This window comes from Scyliorhinus canicula, chromosome 6, assembly GCF_902713615.1.
Source record: "Scyliorhinus canicula chromosome 6, sScyCan1.1, whole genome shotgun sequence".
Lineage (NCBI taxonomy): Eukaryota > Metazoa > Chordata > Chondrichthyes > Carcharhiniformes > Scyliorhinidae > Scyliorhinus > Scyliorhinus canicula.
This window is the reverse complement of record NC_052151.1, coordinates 12,460,750-12,477,311: the sequence shown is the minus strand read 5'-3', so window position 1 is coordinate 12,477,311 and position 16,562 is coordinate 12,460,750. Positions and strand designations below refer to the sequence as shown.

Here is a 16,562-nt window from a genome sequence, read left to right as displayed (position 1 = left end):
TCCGGATTAAACTCCATCTGCCATCTCTCCGCCAAATTCTCCAAACGATCTAAATCCTGCTGTATCCTCAGTCCTCATCGCTATCCGCAATTCCCCCAACCTTTGTGTCATCTGCAAACTTACGAATCAGACCAGTTACATTTTCCTCCAAATCATATACTACAAACAGCAAAGGTCCCAGCACTGATCCCTGAGGAACACCACTAGTCACAGCCCTCCAATTAGAAAAGCACCCTTCCATTGCTACTCTCTGCCTTCTATGACCTAGCCAGTTCTGTGTCCACCTTGACAGCTCACCCCTGATCCCGTGTGACTTCACCTTTTGTACCAGTCTACCATGAGGGACCTTGTCAAAAACCTTGCTGAAGTCCATATAGACAACATCCACTGCCCTACCTGCATCAATCAACTTTGTGACCTCTTCGAAAAACTCTATCAAGTTAGTGAGACACGACCTCCCCTTCACAAAACCATGCTGCCTCTTACTGATACGTCCATTTGCTTCCAAATGGGAGTAGATCCTGTCTCAAAGAATTCTCTCCAGTAATTTCCCTACCACTGACGTTAAGGCTCACCGGCCTGTAGTTCCCTAGATTATCCTTGCTACCCTTCTTAAACAAAGGAACAACATTGGCTATTCTCCAGTCCTCCGGGACATCACCTGAAGACAGTGAGGATCCAAAGAGTTTTGTCAAGGTCTCAGCAATTTCCTCTCTAGCCTCCTTCGGTATTCTGGGGTAGATCCCATCAGGCCCTGGGGATTTATTTACCTTTTAAAAAAAAAATTAGTGTACCCAATTTGTTTTTTCCAATTAAGGGACAATTTAGCGTGGCCAATCCACCTAGCCTGCACATCTTTGGGTTGTGGGGGCAAAACCCATGCAAACACCGGGAGAATGTGCAAACTCCACACGGACAGTGACCCAAAGCCGAGATCGAACCTGGGACCTCGGCGCCATGAGGCTGCAGGGCTAACCCACTGCGCCACCGTGCTGCCCTGGGACTTATCTACCTTAATATTTTTCAAGACACCCAACACCTCGTCTTTTTGGATCTCAATGTGACCTAGGCTATCTACACACCCTTCTCCAGACTCAACATCCACCAATTCCTTCTCTTTGGTGAATACTGATGCAAAGTATTCATTTAGTACCTCGCCCATTTCCTCTGGCTCCACACATAGATTCCCTCGCCTGTCCGTCAGTGGGCCAACCCTTTCCCTGGCTACTCTCTTGCTTTTTATGTACGTGTAAAAAGCCTTAGGATTTTCCTTAACCTTATTTGCCAATGACTTTTTGTGACCCCTTCTAGCCCTCCTGACTCCTTGCTTAAGTTCCTTCCTACTTTCCTTATATTCTACAGAGGCTTCATCTGTTCCCAGCCTTCGAGCCCTGACAAATGCCTCCTTTTTCTTTTTGACTAGGCCTACAATATCTCTCGTTATCCAAGGTTCCTGAAATTTGCCGTATTTATCCTTCTTCACAGGTACATGCCGGTCCTGAATCCCTTTCAGCTGACACTTGAAAACCTCCCACATGTCAGATGTTGATTTACCCTCAAACATCCGCCCCCAATCTAGGTTCTTCAGTTCCTGCCTAATATTATTATAATTAGCCTTCCCCCAATTTAGCACATTCACCCAGGACCACTCTTATCTTTGTCCACCAGCACTTTAAAACTTACTGAATTGTGGCCACTGTTCCCGAAATGCTCCCTTACTGAAACTTCTACCACCTGGCCGGGCTCATTCCCCAATACCAGGTCCAGTACAGCCCCTTCCCTAGTCGGACTGTCTACATATTGTTTTAAGAAGCCCTGCTGGATGCTCCATACAAACTCTGCCCCGTCTAAGCCCCTAGCACTAAGTGAGTCCCACTCAATATTGGGGAAGTTGAAGTCTCCCATCCTGTAGTAATCCACGGGAGGCAGGAGTTCCGTCACCACACCAATATTTATTTACAATAACAATATTACAGGAACAAACAGTGCTGCTAGCAGTCCAGTCAACTTAAGACTGGCTCACAAAGCCTACACAGGTGCTTATATGGCCCCCCTCAATGAGCTATCATTGAGGGAGCTCATACTCCAATTGGCCAACCAATAAAGCTAATTGGAGTTCATTACACACCTCCCCCCCCCCCCCCCCCCAAGGTCAGAGGAATTCCTGCCAGCTGGCATTCCTCTGAGCTTCTTCCTGCTCCTCATGTCTGGGTCTGTCACCTCTGTGTCGTCTGCCGGGTCGTTCTCCGAAGTGGGCGCAGTGTACCTTATAGGTGCCCGTCATTTCCTCGACGACCTCCTTGGAAGTTGTTCTTCCTCCTCCTTGGGGGAGAGGTGTCGCGGTGGCCTCGTCGAACGTGTCCATCTCCGACTCTGATGACTGGATCTGGAGAAATTGCTCGGGGCTGGGGATCTTTTCCGTCTGGGCTATCCCAGCTTGAGGCGGTCCTGCTTCGCCTGCCTCCAGGTGTGGTTCTGCTGCCTTTATTTGGTCTAGGTGTTTCTTCAGCACCTTACCTCCTGTCGAAACCTCATAGGATATGGGCCCTGTTTGGGACTCTACCGTGCTTTTGACCCACGTTGGTCCATTCCCATAATTCTTGACCCAAACCGGTGCACCCACCTGGAAATGTCTCTGCTGCCGACTATTATCATGCCCCCTGCGTTGGGCCTCCTGTTGTTTCTCCACTTTCCCCGTTAAATTTGGGCAAAAGAGATTCAGCCTCGTTCGCAGCTGCCTTCCCATTAAGAGTTCAGCTGGCGATATGCCCTTTGTGGAATGCGGTGTGGTCCTGTAATTAAACAGCCAGCGGGAGAGCTTTGTGTCCATTGACGCTGCGGGCTGCTTCTTGAGTCCCGCTTTAAGTGTCTGGACCGCTCTCTCTGCCAGGCCGTTGGTCGCTGGAAGGTAAGGGGCTGCTTTGATGTGACGGACTCCGTTTTCCTTCAGGAATTTTCCAAATTCCCCACTTGTGAATGCCGTTCCGTTGTCCGACACCAATACCTCCGGAAGTCCATGTGTTGCAAATGAGGCCCTGAGCTTTTCAATTGTCGATGCTGTGCTTGCCGCGTTTACCCGGTGGACGTCCAACCATTTGGAGTGGGCGTCCACTATCACCAAAAACATTGAGCCCATGAAAGGGCCGGCGTGGTCAATATGCAGGCGGGTCCACGGTCTGCCTGGCCATTCCCACGGCTGCAATGGCGCCGCTGGTGGCACTCTTTGCCCCTGTTGGCACTCCTGGCACCGACGTACCAAGGCTGCTATGTCTGTGTCCAAACCTGGCCACCAAACGTAGCTTCGAGCTAGCATTTTCATTTTAGACACCCCTGGGTGTCCGTGATGTAACTCAGTTAAGATTGCCTGACGGCCCTGAGCTGGGACTATTACCCGGGCTCCCCATAATAGGATACCGTCTTTTACGGTTATTTGGTCCCTTCTGCTCCAGTATGGGTGCATCTGGGGCTCCACTGGTCTTTCCAGTTCCCCTGTTAACAGTAAATGCTTCATCTTGGCTAAAACTGGGTCTTTTTGCGTCCATAACCGAATATGTTGTGCGTCTACTGGTAGGGTGTCCAAAAACTTTAGAGTCATTACTGTCTCCTCTACTTTTGGTATTTGCGGCGGAGTGTCCGGGAGGGGAAGTCTGCTCAAAGCATCTGCATTTGCTACTCGCGTTCCCGGTCTGTGCTCCAGATCGTATCTATACGCTGCCAGTAGCAACGCCCAGCGTTGGATTCTATCTGATGCAGATCTTAAATCATCAGCTGAAGTCATTATCAGAAATGTAACATTGAATAACAAAGCAAGCAAGATAGTGAGGACCAAGCCAGGCTCACCTGTCACATTAAAGGTGAGTGAAAATGGTGGGTCACGAAGGTTGGCCAGTGAGAGTCATGAAGGTCGGTTGGCTTGGGTCGCGAAGTTCGGTCGGTTGGTAAAAATGGGTCCTGGCAAAAAAGTTTGAAAAATACTGATCGAGAGCAGGCATTGTCAAACTCCGGGGCCCGACCCGCGGGTGGGTCACGGGCGGTTATCGGATGGTCGCGAAGCTGTCCGTCGCGACGCTCCCGATTGTGGCTTCTAATAATGCTGGCTGCGAGCGGCCTTCAAAATGGCCAGGAACAGATAAAAAAAAATTGGCTGCACTGCGCATATGTGCACCGAAGATCGGGCACACATACGCAGTGCGGCCACATTTTTGCTATATGGTCGCAGCCTTCTTTTTCCAAGTAAGAAGTCTTTGCACATTCACCTGAGGAAGGAGCAGTGCTCTGAAAGCTCGTGTTTCAAACAAACCTGTTGGACTTTAACCTGGTGTTGTAAGACTTCTTTTTCCAAGTTTGGGGGCCAAAGGGATCCAAAATCATTTTCTCCATTTTTGTCAGCAACAAACAAGGTAAGAGAAAATGGTGGGTTGCGAAGGTCGGCCGGCGTGGGTTGCGAAGGTCGGCCAGGTTATGTCTCGAAGGTTGGCCGGTAGGTAAAAATGGGTCTCTGGAAAAAAAGTTTGAAAAACACTGATCTAGAGGACGTGGCGGAGGCATTGATGGCAGAATTTCTATAGGGCCCTTACGTGTCACTTATATACACAATCCAGGTCTCACTGCAGTCCAGAAGCGTGGTGACAATAACTGCTCTGTATATTAGGTCTTTTGTTGAACATGGAGGCCTTTAATGTCAAACATAAGACTACCATGGTTTGTAGGAGGCTGAGCAGGCACAGCTGATCAGTAGGTTGGGGTGGGTTGATACGAGTTTTGTTTTGGCAACAAACAGGCATTATTTATTCTATACAGAGTTCAAGCGCTCGAGCCTGGCTTGCAATCAGGTGCACAGCAACGGCGACATAAAATACGTTGATTTGAAATTAAAGACTCCTTAAAGGTTTCCACACTTTACCCGGTCATTAGAGAAATGGCGGCAGAACGGTGATGTGTTATCTGTGTTGGTCTAACATCGACTGCAACTGGATGCAGTAAAACGAGAAACAGGCTTCTGACACAGGAGACGGTCCAACACTGTTTTATTGAACCTGTTGATTGTTGCACATAATCTGCTGTGGGTTGACACTCTATTAACCTAACTGATAACCTCAGACTGGCTTGATCAGACTAGCTCTCTATCACATGTTGATGAAATTCATTGGCCTGTGCACTGTGACTAGGGCCTAGCCGTGTCCTGTGAGAGGGAGAGCGTGAAAGCCGACGGCCTCATAGTCCTGTCCTGTCCGGTGATTGGTTGTTATGTGTCGTGTGTGTTCATTGGTTATCCTGTGTGTCAATCACTGCCTGTCTGCATCTCATTATATAAATGAGTGGATATTATGACAAACGAAATTGGTCTTTGGTGAATTAATATTTCTTATTAGTATTAATGTACATAAATATATAGAGAGACATTAAATGCTCGGAGCACTGGCTGCTGTGAGGGTTGAAGAAGGATTAAAACCCCGCCGCCAAAATGGCCGCCAGCGCCAAACCGCGCGTCTTCTTCATGAACAATGGTCACGTGGCCCTCCATCTGCACACCACGTGTGGAGCGGAACGACGGTCCGGGCAGCGGCGACCGGGGGACAGTTACCAGGTGGTGCACAGAGGCAGGGCTATAAAAGCGGTGTCCTCGCCAATATCTGCGCATTACTGCTGCTGAGGAGGAAGGAGATCAGGAGACGAGTGTTCAGGCGGTCTCCTGAGCTGTTTACAACAAAACACCAACATGACTGATCGGAACGACGACCGAAAGCTCTTTGTCGGCGGCCTCAGCTTTGATACAGACGAGCAGGCCCTGGAGGCGGTGTTCTCCAAGTACGGCGACGTTGTCGATGCTCGAGTGATCAAGGATAAGTGCACCATGGCATCCCGCGGCTTCGGCTTCGTCACCTTCGAGAGCTCGGAGAACGCCAGCGACGCCATGAAGGCGCTGAACGGCCAGTCCCTGGACGGCCGGCAGATCCGGGTGGACCACGCCGAGAAGAAGTCGGGCGACGGCGGCTACGGAGGAGGCCGCGGGGGCGGCGGCGGCGGCGGTTACCGCCGGGGCGGCGGCGGCTATAGTGGCAGCTATGGCAGCGGCGGTTACGGCGGCGGCGGCGGCTACAGCAGCAGCTACAGTGGCGGCGGCGGCGGCTACGGGGGAGGCGGCGGCTACGGTGGAGGCGGCGGTGGCTACGGGGGAGGCGGCGGCTACAAGCAATACGAATACAAGGGAAGCAGCAACTCCCGTGGCGGCAGCTACGAACGATACAGCTCCAGATAGGGATGGTGGCCAGCCAGACATTTTCCAGGTCGTCATGATCATCGGCCGCTTAACTGTTTCTGAAGGGACTTTTTTTTGGGGCGAACGCCGTCTAATCTCTTGAATTCAATCTTGCTTATTCGGGACGCTGTCTAACTTCTCCCCACCCACACACACCTACTCTAGAATGGCAGTAAAGGGGTTTTCAGTCCCAACTGGGGGGCCATGTTCCGAAATTTAAGTGCTATTGTTCACAAGACCACAATAACTTAACTAGTGTTTATTCCGTTTAAGTATAAAAATAAATCACGATTTTTTTGGGGAATTATTTGGGTAAGTTGCACTTGGTTTGTACTTGCAACTTTATCCTGTTTTTGTATGCTTTTCCCAGCATTGGGACTCGATGGTGTTGTTCCCTCACATTCCTCGGGTTTTTGCTTTGCCTCCCCGGGTGGCTCTGGTGGTTTTAAAATGGCGCATTCACCTTGCGCACAGTCTCTCTCCACAACGTGCTCCCGCCTGGCTGGCTGGCCGCAGTAACCTTCTGGGCCGCCAGGGTGCCTGGGCGAGTTGCTTCCTGCATCAAACCTTAACTTTGGCGCCTGTCTTCGACCAATTTTGGAAGTGGGGTTTCCCCGCTCAATTCTCCTTTTTGCCGGTTTTCTGATTTGAAGTGGGGGGAAGGGTGTCTGTTTCGACTTTTCTTTCCAAAGAATAACCTGGGATAGCCCCAGTGTTTCTGCCGATTGGGAAAACACTACCAATTTCAAGATTATGGTGTGTGTACAAATGTTTCTCAAACTTGTCTGCTGTTACAGAAAATACCATGCTTTAGCGATTGTAGGGCTTTAACAATCTGGGGGAGGGGGGGGGGGGGCTGGTTTGTGACATGATCCATCGATTACAATTTTTACTTGCCTAGCATTTAGTGGGTCGTGTTTTAAAACAAAAAATCAGACGAACTGCTTTCTGTGTAACCTGAAAAGACTGGTGCCAACCCAGCTGGGATGCCACTGCTGTTTTTGGTTTGGCCTCTGGTTCATCCAGTAATAGCCTGCAGTGAAATATTATGCCATCCTATTCTAGACAATACAATATCCTTTCTTTAAACTAATATTGAGTTTTTTTAAAATTGCATATTGCTAGGAAGTTGAAAGCTGTTTCTATTGAATTTTCATGAGTTAGCATGGACTGTTTTTGTACAAAAAACTTGCCGCTTTGGAGACTGATGTCAAATGGAAAAATAAAGTGTTGAAATGTTCAGTTGATGTCTCGAATAAACTTTCTTTTAGAAACCAAAAATATACTAATGACTAATATGAAAAGTCCTCCAGTTTGGTGAAGGAGTATTCCACTGGAAATGTTGATTTCTGTTCTCTCCACAGATTCTGCCTGGACTGCTGATTTTCCAGCGTCTGCAGTATTTTGCTTTCTGTGCATATATTAATGCCCAGATTATATGGGTGAACATAAATTGAGTGCCAGTCGGCTGCTGGTCCAACTGGGAGCAGGAACCTTACAAATAGCCTGTTGCACACCCAACTACCACACTGGCTATTGGGGCACTCAAGGATCGAGAGGAGGAACAATGCACTGAAGGAGCAGGATACACACAATTGCAGGTATAAGAAATTGCAGTAAGTACATAATGAATTACCAGTAACTTTCAGCAGTAAAATGTTGGTGCCTTGTTTCACAAATATAGTTAGAGCAGTTAATTTATGTAAATAACAAACCAGCTTGGATAGTTTGGAATTCCTGAAATAAAGGTAGTTGAGAAGAATTTGCTGTAGATTTCCTAGGAGGAAATTGGGGATAGACCATGTGACCCTTTGTGTGCCTCCCTATGCACCGTGGGCAGCACGGTAGCATTGTGGATAGCACAATGGCATCACCGCTCCAGGGTCCCAGGTTTGATTCCGGCTTGGGTCACTGTGTGGAGTCTGCACATCCTCCCCGTGTGTGCGTGGGTTTCCTCCCCCAGTCCAAAGATGTGCAGGTTAGGTGGATTGGCCATGATAAATTGCCCTTCGTGTCCAAAATTGCCCTTGGTGTTGGATGGGGTTACTGGGTTATGGGGATTGGGTGGAGGTGTTAATTTGGGTAGGGTGCTCTTTCTAGGAGCCGGTGCAGACACGATGGGCCGAATGGCCTCCTGCACTAAATTCTATGATTCTATAGCTATTAATGATTTTGCTATCAAAAGTCTATTTGGCTCCTTGAATAGAACGACCCAGTCTCCTGCTTCGAGGAAGAGAATTAGACTAATGTGACCATCAAAAAAGTTAACCTCCATATTAAAACCAGTACTTTTAAACTCCCCTAGTTTTACAATAAGAGGAAACAATCTTGTAGTCATCCTGTTAAGTTCCTGTCCTTGTATTTCATAAGATCTCATTCTTCAGAACTCTAAATGAATACAGGCCAGCCTGTTCAATGATATAAGACACTCCTCATCTCAAGAATGAGTGAACCTTTTCTGAACTGATGCATTTATATCCTTTTCAAGTAAGCAGTCTGAATGTGTCCTCATTTGTGTGCCAGGCTTGGCCTGATAAGGTGGTCCACAAGGCATGAGCAGGGTTTTTGAAGGGGTGGAGGATAGTGTGGGGATAATTCTGCAAATCGTGTCCATATATTAAATGGAATAGTGTAGGTCAGATGGTTTCACAGGTCGGCGCAACATCGAGGGCCAAAGGGCTCGTAGTGCGCTGTAATGTTCTATATCCTGGGACTTTTTAAAAATTAAATTGGAGAACCCAATTAAATTGTTTTCCAATTGGGGCAATTTAGTGTTCAGTCCACCTACCATGCACATCTTTGTTGTGGGGGCGAAACCCACGCAAACATGGAGAATGTGCATACTCCACAAGGTCTGTGACCCAGAGCTGGGGCCTTGGTGCTAACCACTGTGCCACCATGCTGTCTGGGAAAAGAACCCCGATACCTCGACCATATCCCTGTAACGCAACCTAACCTTTTGGACACTACGGGGCAATTTAGCATGACCAATCCACCTAACCTGCACATCTTTGGACTGTGGGAGGAAACTGGAGCACCCGGAGGAAACCCATGCAGACACTGGGAGAAAGTGCAAACTCTGCACGCATAAACAGCCACCTGAGGCTGGAATTGAACCTGGAGCGGAGGCAGCAGTGCTAGCCACTGTGCTACATCTCCTATCTGCTTTGGACTCTATTTTCATTATTTCCAATCCCTGTAACTTGTTAAACTTTCCAGCCCTTGTGGATTTCCTTTGTTCCACCATTAGGCAGCCTTTCTAAACTGATGTGGAGATGCCAGCGTTGGACTGGGGTGAGCACAGTAAGAAGTCTTACAACACCAGGTTAAAGTCCAACATTTTTGTTTCAAACACTAGCTTTCGGAGCAATGCTCTAAAAGCTAGTGTTTGAAACAAACATGTTGGACTTTAACCTGGTGTTCTAAGACTTATTTCTAAACTGAGGTCACCAGCATTACACAATTACAATGATCCATGAGTTTAACAAAAGTAGATGAAATTGGGGACAGCATTTTTGGGCCCAGCATGCTTCCGCTGTGCCACTCTGCTCTCGGTTAGGGGACAACATTTTTATGGTAAGAAGTCTTACAACACCAGGTTAAAGTCCAACAGGTTTGTTTCAAACACGAGCTTTCGGAGCACGGCTCCTTCTTCAGTCACCTGAAGAAGGAGCCGTGCTCCGAAAGCTCGTGTTTGAAACAAACCTGTTGGACTTTAACCTGGTGTTGTAAGACTTCTTACTGTGCTCACCCCAGTCCAACGCCGGCATCTCCACATCATAACATTTTTATGGGGTTAGATAAGGTTCTCTGCAGCTGTGATGTGACTCCCAAAGGCCGTGTTGCCTCTGGTGTGAGGATGAAGGATTCAGTTTTGATCCAAGTTTGATACCAATGACTAAGGTAGGATAAGTCTGAAGCGTGAGAAGCTAGATTTTCAAACACACAAAAGTAATGACCTGGAATACTCTGAACCACATGAAAATTGGTAATGGGGGGCAATTTATCATTGCCAATCCACCTACCGTGCACATCGTTTTGGGTTGGGGTGAGACCCATGCAGACACGGAGAATATGCAAACTCCACAGTGTGACCCAGGGTCAGGATTGAAACCGGGTCCTTGGTGCCATGAGTGCTAAGATTAGAGTTGATTGTGGCTTTTAAGTGCATGCTTGCAGTATTAATTCAAAATTTTGAAATGCTATCCACTAAATATAGGTAACAACTGCAACTGTGTAGGGCATTGGTGAGACCACACCTGTTGGGAGTATTGTGTACACTTGGTGAGGAAGAACGTATTGGAAGATGTTTAGAAGATTCTCTAGGCTGAAAGGTTGGGCCATACCTAGTGTTTATCAGAATTGGGGGGGGGGGGGGGGGGAGAAAATCTTTATTGAAGTGAGTCTAGGGTGGCAGAAGAGTGGAGTTAAGGCCATAATTAGATCAGCCACAATAATTTGAATGGTGGAGCTGGCTCCAGGGGCTGAATGGCTGTCTCCTATTCTTACAAAACCATTCTACTTTTAGCTTATCAACTAGTATATGATTCTGTGATAACACCATTAACTTTGAACCTGGTGGAGGGACAGGATTAAAACACCTTGGTTGGCCTTTCACTGGTTCCTGCCACCCTGACCTCAAGTTACTGGGTTGGACAAAGCCTAGGCTGGCCTACCCTTGCCTCAATAGAGGCCCTTAAAGTGGCCACTTATTGACCACTGGCTGTTTCTCATAACAATTTTCGGGCTTGAGTAGTGGTTCAAGGACTGACATTTTGGTAGATCAAATTGGGGCAGTACCTACTCAGTTAATGGTAGCTGCAGAGACACTAAATTGCCTGAGGCGGTTGAGAGTAATGGCGAATGGCTGCTGGAGTGAGGTATGCATTGGAGCTTGCACTAGGACAGGTGTTTCTGGACTTGCAGGACACAAACATTTTTGAGATAGTACTGAGTGCAGAGAAATGTGAAGTGCTATTTTGGTAAGAAAAGTAAACGGGAAGTATTAATGGATGCAGCTTAAAGGGTTAAAGATGCAGTTGCAAGGATTAGGGCTTTAGATGAGGACAGATTGGAAAAGTTGGGGATTTTGGTGAAGTTTGAGAAGCAATCAGGGATCTGTGTTGGGCCCACAATTGTTCACAATTTACATTGATGATTTGGAGTTGGGGACCAAGGGCAATGTGTCCAAGTTTGCAGATGACACTAAGATGAGTGGTAAAGCGAAAAGTGCAGAGGATACTGGAAGTCTGCAGAGGGATTTGGATAGGTTAAGTGAATGGGCTCGGGTCTGGCAGATGGAATACAATGTTGACAAATGTGAGGTTATCCATTTTGGTAGGAATAACAGCAAACGGGATTATTATTTAAACAATAAAATATTAAAGCATGCCGCTGTTCAGAGAGACTTGGGTGTGCTAGTGCATGAGTCACAGAAGGTTGGTTTACAAGTGCAACAGGTGATTAAGAAGGCAAATGGAATTTTGTCCTTCATTGCTAGAGGGATGGAGTTTAAGACTAGGGAGGTTATGTTGCAATTGTATAAGGTGTTAGTGCGGCCACACCTGGAGTATTGTGTTCAGTTTTGGTCTCCTTACTTGAGAATAAAGGGATTAAGGGTTATGGTGTTCGGGCCGGAAAGTGTAGCTGAGTCCACAAAAGATCAGCCATCATCTAATTGAATGGCGGCGCAGGCTCGAGGGGCCAGATGGCCTACTCCTGCTCCTAGTTCTTATGTTACAAATGGTCAAAATCTAGACCCCAATCTAGTGTCAAACAGGACATGGACTTGAGACTTTGCTTTTTTTATATATAACATTTTATTGAGGTATTTGTGATTTTTGTAACAATAACAGAAGAAAGTGTAAATACAAATATGAAGATAGTGCAAAGGCTGTCTTCCTCTATTTCTTGCGCTCTAAACTAAACCCCCCCCCCCCCCCCCCCCCCCCCCCCCCCCCCCCCCGGACAGTTAACTTTCAGAAGTCGATGAACGGCTGCCACTTCAGGATGAACCCTGACATTGACCCTCTTGGGGCAAACTTTTATTTTCTCCAGACAGGGAAAGCTAGCCATGTCACTGAGCCAGGTCTCTTAACATCGGGGGGGGGGTTGTTGTTGAGTCCCTCCAAGCTAATGAGGTCTGTCTCTGGGCTACCAGGGAGGCAAAGGCCAGAACGTCTGCCTCTTTCTCTGGACTCGGTACCAACCTTGTTTTTAACACCTTTCACATGACATCCGCAAACCCCTGCCAGAATCCCCTAAACTTAGAGCATGCCCAGAACATATGAACGTGGTTTGCTGGTCCTCCTGCACACCTGACTTCTATCCCAAAGAACCTGCTCATCCAAGCCACTGTCATGTGTGCCTGGTGAATGACCTTTAAATCTGGCTGAGCCTGGTGAATGATGTGGACGCATTGACTCTACTCAACGCTGGGTTAGCCCTGCTGCCTCACAGCGCAGTGGTCCCAGGTTCGATCCTGGTTCTGTGTCACCGACTGTGGAGTTTGCACATTCTCCCCATGTCTGAGTTTTGCCCCCACAACCCAAAAGATGTGCTGGCTAGGTAGATTGACCATGTTAAAATTGCCCCTTTAATTGGGGAAAAAAAAGACTACTCGATGCAGCTGCCTGTCTCCTAACTCTTACCCATGTGTTTCAGCTCCTTGGTCCGGGTTTTCTCTGACCCCATGAGTCGTTCTAGATGTCCACAACCCTCCCCCCTCCCACTCATACTCTGGAAGCTACCCTGTCCTGTATCCCCCCTTGGTGGTAGGAGTGGGAAGGTTGAGACCTGCCTGCATAGGAAGTCACGTGCTTGCAGGTACCTAAATTCATTCCCTCAAATTTCTCCTTTAGGCTGGGAAAGCTCCCCTCTACGAACAGATCTCCCATCTGCTCAATCCCTGCTCTGTCATTTCCGAAACCCTCCAAGCATTCCCGGGGCAAACTGATTATTGCAGATTGGAGACCAAACCAATGCTCCCTCTGCTCCCACATTCTTCCTCCATTGCCCCCAAACCCTCAGGGCCGCCATCGTCAGAGGGCTGGTGGAGTACCATGCTGGTGAGAACAGCAGAGGTGCTGTTAACAATGCCCCTAAACTCGTGCCCTGACATGCTGCCTCTACTTGCTCCCACACTGACCCCCCCCCCCCCCCCCCCCCCCCCCCCCCAAACCACTACCCATTTCCTAATCATGGCTATATTTGCTGCCCAATAGTAATTGCTAAAATTCAGCAGTGCCAACCCACCCTCTGCCTGGCTACGCTGCAGCATCCCTTTTTTACTTGTGGGGTCTTGCCTGCCCATACAAAGCCAGAGATCATCTTGTTTATCCATTTAAAAAAGGCCTGTGGAATAAAGATGGGGAGGTACTGAAAAACAAACGGGAATCTTGGGAAGACTGTAATTATCACCATCTGTACCCTCTCAGCCAGTGATATTGGGAGCATGTCCCACCGTTGGAAGTCTTCCTTCATTTGGCTTGCCAGTCAGGTCAAATTTAGCTTATGTAGGACTTCTGGTTGCGGCAATGCGGAGCTAAGTCGCACGTTTGGTAGCTCCTGCTATTTTTGGACTTTCGGGCTCTTTTAAGGGCCTGCAGCGGTGCTGGTTGGACTTTTCCCCTGGTGGGAACACATCCACTGTGCTCATCTGCCAGTGGATGGACTGGACCAGGAGTGGGGCGGTCAAAAAATCGGCTTTGGAGCAGAGAAAGGTGTGAGGCAGGAAAACCAAGATGGTGGCGGGCGGGGAACCGGCAGCGTGGCAGCAGTGGGCGCAGGAGCTGCAAGCTGAGATCCTGGAGCCGTTTAAAGCCTCACTGGACGAGCTCATGGCGACTCATGTGCTGAGATGGGCAAAGAAGGAAAGGAGCAGCAAGTGGGAGAATGCAGAGATCGGGATCTATCAGAACTGGAGTGTGGAGGTGGTGAAGAGAAGGGCTGGTTTTAATCGGGCGAAGGGAGTGCTTCACAGGCAGGGGGTGAAGTTTGGCCTGTTACAGCCGGCTCGCCTCTGGGTCACTTACAAGGATCGCCAGCTCCACTTTGACTCTCCAGAAGAGGTTGGACTCGAACTGGGGAATGACGTACATAGTCCGGAGGCTCTGTCCTCCGTACCCTTTCGTTTTTATTGGCTGTGTTTGATTTTGCCTTTTCACTGTTCTGCTTTTTCACTTTTGGGGCTGTTATTTATTTATTGGGGTGCTTTTTAGTTTTTTCACTGGTGGAGGGTTGGGGAGCTGTTCGCGGTCCTGCTGGGTCAGGTGCCCGTCTTTTTCCCCACGTGTTGGGTTGGTGGGGTTTGGGATGGAAGTTGCTGCTGTAGGGGAATGGCTGGTGAAGGGAGAGACTGGAGGGGGGAGGTCTGCCACCATGGGGAACGGGCCTGGGGGTTCTCTGGGCATGTGGTGAGCCGAGGGAGAGCTATGGCTGACCGGTGCAGAGGGAGGGGGAAGACCCCCCAGATTCGGCTGGTCACATGGAACGTGAGGGGGCTGAATGGACTGGCGAAGCGGTCCCGGGTCTTGGCATACCTGAAGGGGCTGGGAGCGGACATAGCTATGCTCCAGGAGACTCGCCTTAAGGTGGCGGATCAGGTGAGGCTAAGAGGCTGGGTGGGGCAGGTGTTTCACTCAGGGCTTCATGCGAAGAATCGAGGGGTGGTGATCTTAGTTGGCAAGAGCTTGTCGTTTGATGCGTCGAATGTGGTGGCGGACAGTGCAGGTAGATGCGTAATGGTGAGTGGTAGACTTCAGGGGGAGTGGGTGGTTCTGGTCAATGTCTATGTCCCCAACTGGGACGACGCGGGCTTCATGCGGCGAATGTTGAGCCGGACCGGGGGGGGGGGGGGTTGATCTTGGGAGGGGACTTCAATGTGGTGTCGGATCCGGCTCTGGATCATTCGAAGTCTAGGATGGGTAAGATGCCGGCGGCGGCCTCGGTGCTGAGGGGGTTCGTGGATCAGATGGGAGGGGCAGACCCTTGGAGGTTTTTGAAGCCGGGGGGTAGGGAGTTCTTTTTCTCCCATGTCCACAAGGCTTATTCCCGGATTGATTTATGTTCTCAGCAGAGTGCTAATCCCGAGAGTGGTGGGGGACCATGCTCTGCGTTTGGTGGAGCTGGGGGAGGGGAAGGATCTGTGCCCGCTGTGGAGGTTGGGGACAGTCAGCATGGTTTTGTGAAGGATAGGTCATGCCTCACAAACCTTATCGAGTTCTTTGAGAAGGTAACTGAACAGGTAGACGAGGGTAGAGCAGTTGATGTGGTGATTTAGAGATGTGGATCAGAAATTGGCTAGTTGAAAGAAGACAGAGTGGTAGTTGATGGGAAATGTTCAGAATGGAGTTCAGTTACGAGTGGTGTACCACAAGGATCTGTTCTGGGGCCGTTGCTGTTTGTCATTTTTATAAATGACCTAGAGGAGGGCACAGAAGGATGGGTGAGTAAGTTTGCAGACAACACTAAAGTTGGTGGAGTTGTAGACAGTGCGGAAGGATGTTGCAGGTTACAGGGGGGCATAGATAAGCTGCTGGGCTGAGAGGTGGCAAATGGAGTTTAATGTGGAGAAGTGTGAGGTGATTCACTTTGGAAAGAATAACAGGAATGCGGAATATTTGGCTAATGGTAAAATTCTTGGTAGTGTGGATGAGCAGAGGGATCTCGGTGTCCATGTACATAGATCCCTGAAAGTTGCCACCCAGGTTGATAGGGTTGTGAAGAAGGCCTATGGTGTGTTGGCCTTTATTGGTAGAGGGATTGAGTTCCGGAGCCATGAGGTCATGTTGCAGCTGTACAAAACTCTGGTACGGCCGCATTTGGAGTATTGCGTACAGTTCTGGTTGCCTCATTAAAGGAAGGACGTGGAAGCTTTGGAACGGGTGCAGAGGAGATTTACCAGGATGTTGCCTGGTATGGAGGGAAAATCTTATGAGGAAAGGCTGATGGACTTGAGGTTGTTTTCATTAGAGAGAAGGTTAAGAGGTGACTTAATAGAGGCATACAAAATGATCAGAGGGTTAGATAGGGTGGACAGCAAGAGCCTTCTCCCGCGATGGAGGTGGCTAGCACGAGGGGACATAACCTTAAATTGAGGGGTAATAGATATAGGACAGAGTGGTGAGGCTGTGGAATGCCCTACCTGCAACAGTAGTGAACTCGCCAACATTGAGGGCATTTAAAAGTTTATTGGATAGACATATGGATGATAATGGCATAGTGTATGTTAAATGGCCTTTAGTTTTTGACTTCCCATGTCGGTGCAACATCGTGGGCCGAGGGCCTGTATCGTTCTATGTTA

The 16,562-nt window shown here is 48.7% G+C and overlaps 1 protein-coding gene across 1 annotated transcript; it reads left to right on the top strand.

Annotated features, from left to right (window-relative positions):
- Nucleotides 1-5,611: 5,611 nt before the first annotated feature.
- On the top strand, nt 5,612-7,503 carry LOC119966985 (glycine-rich RNA-binding, abscisic acid-inducible protein-like). The gene has a single exon (XM_038798961.1). It carries the CDS (start codon nt 5,720-5,722, stop codon nt 6,257-6,259), a length of 540 nt encoding a protein of 179 aa, XP_038654889.1. The 5' UTR covers nt 5,612-5,719; the 3' UTR covers nt 6,260-7,503.
- Nucleotides 7,504-16,562: the final 9,059 nt, after the last annotated feature.